Below are 7,070 nucleotides of genomic sequence, written 5' to 3'. Positions count from 1 at the left end.
CTATCTAACAACTATGTCGTAGAAAACTCCTATCCCATCTTCAAAAATTAGAGCTTGCCTGTAATCACATGATAAATAAATAAATTATCATTTTCTTTTGCTGGGAAATTGAATAATTTAAACATGGCAAAAAACGTTTACCAGCAACGAAAGGTATATTATAACAGGCAAGGTGTTGGGTCTTTTGTATGTAGCAGTCAAATTCAGAAAAGCTATGTGAATTCGGTTTACGAGATCATATCAGCGAGAGGAAGTGCACGTGGTCTGGATTTCATGATAGTCTCGTCATTGTGCTTGATCCATTCCGAGAGCTTCCATGGCTTCTGCCATTTCCATTTGAACTGGAGAAGCCATTGATGATGGCTCCTCTTCCATCTCCATAGTTTTCCACTTTGTCCAACAGATGATGATGCCAGCTGCCTTTTCGTCGAGAGATGTCCAATTGGAACCATCTGAATACAGAAAAAAAAAACAATCACCGAAAACTTAGTTAATACTAGCTATATAATAATGACACCAAACAAATAAAAAGCCTGAGAATAAGGAGAATGCCTTTCGGGTTTGATTTAGAAATGTTGCTGGTTCTCTAACTGAGCCGTTGACTATCCCAGGAGAAAACTTTAGTTGTTTTGGAGCTGGAACAGACATTGGCGATAACGGACCACTCATATCATCCGCATAGTGTTCCGAACTACTCCGTGAATTCTCCAGCTGAATGATATTCCCATAGAGTCACGAATAAAAGAATAAACCTTCTAATAAAATCTATAAAAGTTTGTATACAGAACCAAATATGGACATAAAATGACATGGAAACAAATGGTTTCACCGAAGGTGATGTGGCCAATGCAATGGCAAGAGCATGCTCCCTCAATTTCTGCTCCTTTATAAGATCATTTCTCTGGGCTTCACTTTGATGTAGTAATGATACTAGCTCATTCATTTGCTCTTTCAGATCTTTAATTTCCATGTTTCTTTCCCACAATTGGCACCTAAGTGAAGTAGGATATTATAGTTAGGTCAGCCGGGACAATGGGAATATACTTCCAACCACTAGCAAAACCAACTCCCCCCGAACTTTAAACCATCCGAATAGACGAATGAAAGAAACCCTAGGAAAGCGCTCAAACCTTTTTAAAGAGCCGCAGAAATGGAAAATGGAAAGAATAACAATAAATTATGTACCTTGATTCAGCGGCAGTATTAAAAACACACTGAAGCATATTTTTAGCATCTCCCATTGAGCGCAAGTGGTTCCACCGACCACGACCGTTTAAGGCACGCTCTCTTTCTTCAGCCTCAGAAAGCTGTGAAGCCATTCCGTGCAGGGCATTTGAATACATGTTCAACATGTTTTCATGAGAAGCTACCCTTTCCGTTCTTGCATTTGGTGACATGGACAACAATCTAATGGTTTTTATTAGAAACACAAATGTCAGAAGAAGTATGCTCTGAAAATATAGAAAACATTGAACCTCTGCTAATGTAATTAATAAACTGGCCAAATATTATATTTCAAAATTCATCAAAAAATAGAAATTACTAAGTACAAGATATTTGGATTATACCTAGAATGTCCATTCTTTCCGCTATGAGGGCTGTTCCCATCTGAAGAGTCTTGCTCCATTTGTTTCATTAAAGATAATTCTTCTCCCAGCGCAGCTCCTCTGTGAAGTAAATTTTACATAAGTTTCAAGAAAACTAAATATTCCAGATGAATTATAATTTACAAAGCACTAAAAACATACACTTGGCTTTGCTTCTCATATTCAAAGCGAACTTCATGCACGTTCACCACAACCTCTAGCTCATGGTCAAGCCACTTTTGCAAAGCTTTTTCATTGCTCTAGAAATGCAAGTCAAATTAGTACTTTTCAAAGTTCAAACACTTACATGTGACAAAATATAATATTAGAAGTCTGCAATGCGAATTGGTTTTTAAATGTATGCCAAGTATCTTGCATTCTAAAATTTGAAGGATAAAAATATTGCTAACTTGTACAAAAAGAAAGTGTCAATTATATGATCATTTACCTGTACAGTTGGTGTATATCCATTGGAATGAACTGGAAGGGAAAACAAAAGACATTAGAGAACAAAATATTTGATGAGAAATACAATACAAAAAACAAATAATTACCAGAATTATCACAAGCAGAAGGCTTGCGAGCTTCTAGCAGCTCCTTAAGTCTTTTGGTAGCTGATGCTGCCTCTTCTGTCTTCCTTTGAAGAACCTGCGAGCCAAGAAGACACCAATGAAATATAATTCAAAGCACCTATAGACCAAAGAATGGCTGGATATGAAATAGAAAAGTAAAGTCCAACTCTTATTGATTCATGTATCATAATCATTACCATTTTCTGTCGCTGATTCAGCGCTTCGAGTTTATGCCTTTCGTACTCATTTCTCCTTCCCTCCTTTTTCAGCTACTCAAGAAAAACCAAATTCAAACCAAGGGTACATGTTTAGAAAAAGTAAGAACTGAAGAACAAATAGCAGCAATGGAAATTGGTGACAATTGAAATACAGACTGTCCCGTCAGTTATGAAGTACCTGTAGAACTTCTTTCTCGCGAGAGGCCTTCCATTGTCGAAATTGTTCTGCCTCTTGCTTTAGCTTATGCTGCAATTGAACCTAGAGAAGGAAAAAGTAAGATATGTCACGTAACTATACGATGTATTGACAGTTAGGAAACGGAATCTAATTCCATTTAAGCAAAAAGAACCTTTTGAGCCTTGATATACTGTATTTCAGCTTGCAATCGTTTTGCTGCTTCTTCACTTCTCTGTTTTTGCTTCAAAAGCTCAACCTGACTTTCTTGTTTCTTCTTAAGATTTGAAATCTGAACATACAAGATAAAATATGCTTAATAATTAAACCACCACAATAGGTTCTTACAACATAGTGGTAAATGGAGTGTTCAGAATCTTACCTGTGACTCGAGTGCTTTCAGTTTCTGAGCATATTTATCTTGCATCTTTTGTGTTTGACCATCTGAATTAGCAGAAAGGGTTTCAACTTCAGTCAACAAGCGGTCTCTCTCTAGCTGAAATAGAGTCAAAATAACCAGATATTAGTCATGAATAAATGAAGGGCACGTTAGATGTACACAAGAGTGTTTTAAAGAACCTGTGCACTCCTCTTCTCTGCCTCAAGTTCCATAATTTTCTTTGAGAAATGCTGCTTAAGTGCTTCTGTGTCAGCTCCTCTGATAAGTTTCATCTCAGACTGCAAAGTTAAAGTCCCGAATTAAAACACAAAAGCACATGACACTAGACCAGAACATCAGACTTGCAACACAAGCTAATGTACTAGAATTAACTATCTTCATTTACACTATGTAAATATTAACTTTCACAAGCTCATGCATAAAAAAGTGTTGCATATGAGACCTCTTTCTGTTCCAACTGCTTGTTTAAGTCATCTAATTCTTTGTCAATGGAATTTTGCAGAACCGCATGCTCCCATTCTTTTTCTGCCACTTCATCCATTTCCAGAGAATTTTCAACTGCATATATTGTCATTTAAATCCAAATTTAAGAACAGTTAAGGAGAAAATAGAAACATAAATAGCATTATTTAATCAGTTTAGAAACAGATATGAATCACCCAACTATACCTAATATGGCTTCAGCCATTTGATAGTCAGACGCATCAATACTTTGAAAACCCCTCTTTAGTCCATCACTTTTGCTTAAGGAGATATGGTCTTCCTGCTATGTAAAAGATGAAATATCACAAAACAAGAACATTTACAATTTATAGATCACTATTGGACGATACTACAAAATGGAAAATGCAATCCTTTTACGAGACAAATTATTTTGGTGACATACTTCAGAATCAGTTTCATAATGCTCTGCTATAGCACGTCTGCTGCGGTATTTATGAAGTTCACGACAAAGGTCACCATTCGTAGCCTCCAGCCAAGTAATCTTTTCTTTGAGTACCTGTAGAAAAGGACAGTATGATTTAAAATAAATAAATAAAAAAATTGGAATATCATCAGGAAAAACCAACATGGAAAAGATGAACACTGCTGTAAATACATATTTTTTTAAAGCAAATACCTGAACTTCATCTGATCGAGCTCCTCCTGAACGAGCACAAAGTTCCGCTTGTAAATACTTAAGCTGCTGGCGCAATTGTTGCATCTCATTGGACATAAAGTCCCTATTTACCTGCACAAAACAGAAGATTTTGTAATGAAAGAAACCTGGTTCAGTTTCTGTAAATGTCTAATGGAGTTTGACAGTTTGAGGATAGCAAGAACAAAAAATGGTTATAACAAAGTCAAGAAGAAGACTTACTATAGGTTTATTTTGAATATTACGGGCACGATTTGCATATTTTAGGGTGTTCAGACTTTCCTCTGCATTGATGTCAGCAGGACTAATGCAAGCTGAAAGATGCCATTAAGACTTTGAATAATTAACTTCAAAATTTGATTTTGATGTTACCTACTGAAATAAATTTTAGGGTAAAGATAATACAAAGACACAAGATATCTCATACAAAATATGAATATCCAGATCAAAATAAAATACTAACTTATATATAAACAATCCATTTTAGTTTCTACCTATCATAACAGTTCTGCTGTTTCCACCGAGTGAATCCTGCCAAATGCAAAAGTTTGATGTTTAGACTTCAGAAGCTTTGAAAGAAGTATCATATCATCAAGAACAACACGACGTAACTAATATAGCTAGATTCTGAACTAGCATAATGTCCATGCTTATTAATGTTAACATTGACAATTAATAAGTAAACAGGATTAATTACCTGTAAAAGTCGAGTGAGTTTACTATCTCTGTAAGGAACATGCAACCCTTCTTTCTTCTTTTTCTCATCCCCTAAGGCACTTATGACATTGCCTAGTGCAAGTAGCCCCTTATTGATATGTATACCTATTCATCATACCACCATTGAACAGATAATATCAAATATGAGATGATAAAAGAAAATTTTGTTTCCTTCAAATGAAAAGCACTTTTTACCGACCTTCTTTTAAACGCTGACCATCAGAACCTGTTCTTTTAGCTCGTTCAGATCCAGCAAGATCAACCAAATGTAGCTTTGCACATATATATTCATCACCCAAATCCCCATCATGAGTATTATCACTTGGAGAAGCTGGACGGAGTTCATGCATCTGTTCCAATGTGATGGTGAAGATGGCATGTGACCGACTTTAGAAACATGCACAAGAAAAACCAAATGCATTTAGCGTTGAATTTAATGAAAATGATCATGCTGATCATCTGATCAAAATATATTTCTCTAGAGATGTTCTCCGAACCAATGTCAGATATGACATTATCTTGATGGCATACCAGAGAGCCAGAATCTGACAGCGAATCAGCAGAAAGAGTTTAGACAAATGTGAATTACCTTGACTGGTTGTTCATATTTGTACTGCCTGTGGCTCGATTTAAGGACCCTTGCTCTAGACAGTTGGCCATTTCTTGTAATGAACTAACAGCTACTTCTTTTGTTCCTGCTAAGGTTATTACTCCACTTGATGACTCTCTGATTTGTATAGGTGACTTCCCAGGAAGAGCAACTTTCCCATTATGCCCATTTGTGGTTGCAGACCTGCTACCTGATACAGAATCCAGCAAGTCCTTCACTTCTTCCTTCAGAATCTTTAATTCCAAAAGCCTTAATTAATCCCTTGTCATCATTATAATCATAAAAGTTTTGAGTAAAAGCCTAAACTTAAAAGGAGAACAACCAATCCTAGACCGATCGAAGTACCTCAATGAAGGAAACGTGCAACTGAAACTCTGTTTGATTCTTCAATTTCTCGATTTTGGCGAATAACATATTCATAACCTGTGGAATAAGTCCTGTTTGGAAACCATCCCTGAAGCCGGTTCCCATGGTGTACGTTTTACCAGAACCAGTCTGCGAGCAAGAAGAAAACATCATCAATCAATAATCCGTCCGACGAAGCTAAAAAATCGGATATTACGAAATTCTCTCCACTTCATAATTCCAACGAAGGTTGTAAAAACATTACCTGACCATAAGCAAGTACAGTCCCATTGTAGCCTTGGAACAATCCTTCGACAAGCGGGCCAACACATTCGTCAAACATACGGGAAGATGGAGAGCCGCCATTTCCATAAACATGATCAAATGTGTAGTAATGCGAGCCGATTTGTACCTGAAAAACACAAAATTGAAAACCCATTAGCTATCTACTAGTAATTTCAAATGCAGCAAAATACATATAACTGTAAAGAGCAGTATTGATTTAATTAGAGGATAGACTATTCTCGAGCTCAAACAACTCTGTATGTAATTATTTATTAGATTACTTTACCTGAGGATTCCCAGGAGTGACAGAGACGCACTCTTTGCAGGATTGAAGCCTCTCGTCGTTGATAAGAGGACGAATGTGAACTGCCACTTTTACAGTGCAGCAGTTGTCCGGCGACGAATCCATATTTAGAAAAAGTGAAGAAGAAATGGATTTGGGAATGATTTAGATTGTGAGGGGGGAAATGGGAACGAGCATTCAGTCACAATCGTAATTAGTTGGGAATTTAGGAGTGAAGAAAATGATTTAACAACAAGAGAAAGAGAGAGAAAGAAATAGGAGTTTCAGGCGTGGAGGGAATGGGAGTGAAGAGCTGAAAATGAGAGAGAGAGAGAGAGAGATTTATAATAAGAGAGGAAAGGAAGAAAGAAGTAGTTTCCTTCGTCTTCACTCACTCACTCACTCAGTCTTGGCTGCCATTGCATTACTCACTCCATACTCTACGCTTCTGGAGGACTACTTGGCATTCATTCCTCTCTCTATTTACAGCTATCTCTCACCTCTTATTTTCTTTCTTTCTTTAATTATTCCCCCTTTTTCTTTTCTTTTTTTACAAACCTTATTTTTTTCCTTTATTTTTATTATTATTATTAACACTCTATCCATATCAATATATTTATTTTTTTACAGTCCATTACTACATTATACTACTTTTTTATGAGCTGAGATCGAAGAAATATTTCATTTCTACGTGTATATATATTATATCCGTATTTGAATAGTTGACACATTTAAATCTTT

At 36.3% G+C, this 7,070-nt stretch overlaps 1 protein-coding gene across 1 annotated transcript; it reads right to left on the bottom strand.

The window, feature by feature from the left end:
• LOC139883796 (kinesin-like protein KIN-4A) lies at nucleotides 1-6,455 on the bottom strand. The gene is made up of 26 exons (XM_071867925.1): nucleotides 6,333-6,455; nucleotides 6,027-6,173; nucleotides 5,762-5,911; nucleotides 5,396-5,649; nucleotides 5,006-5,193; nucleotides 4,787-4,911; nucleotides 4,584-4,620; nucleotides 4,312-4,403; nucleotides 4,072-4,182; nucleotides 3,838-3,951; nucleotides 3,621-3,714; nucleotides 3,394-3,509; nucleotides 3,131-3,229; nucleotides 2,934-3,047; nucleotides 2,727-2,843; nucleotides 2,555-2,635; nucleotides 2,356-2,427; nucleotides 2,141-2,234; nucleotides 2,035-2,066; nucleotides 1,749-1,846; nucleotides 1,569-1,667; nucleotides 1,186-1,407; nucleotides 830-992; nucleotides 553-711; nucleotides 232-452; nucleotides 1-58 (listed from the first exon to the last, which is right to left on the bottom strand). Exons 1-26 carry the CDS (start codon nucleotides 6,453-6,455, stop codon nucleotides 1-3), a joined length of 3,180 nt encoding a protein of 1,059 aa, XP_071724026.1.
• Nucleotides 6,456-7,070: the final 615 nt, after the last annotated feature.

The sequence above is a fragment of the Rutidosis leptorrhynchoides genome, unplaced genomic scaffold (genome assembly GCF_046630445.1).
Source record: "Rutidosis leptorrhynchoides isolate AG116_Rl617_1_P2 unplaced genomic scaffold, CSIRO_AGI_Rlap_v1 contig453, whole genome shotgun sequence".
NCBI classification, from domain to species: Eukaryota; Viridiplantae; Streptophyta; class Magnoliopsida; order Asterales; family Asteraceae; genus Rutidosis; species Rutidosis leptorrhynchoides.
The sequence above is the reverse complement of the archived record's forward strand: the minus strand, read 5'-3'. Positions and strand labels throughout refer to the sequence as shown.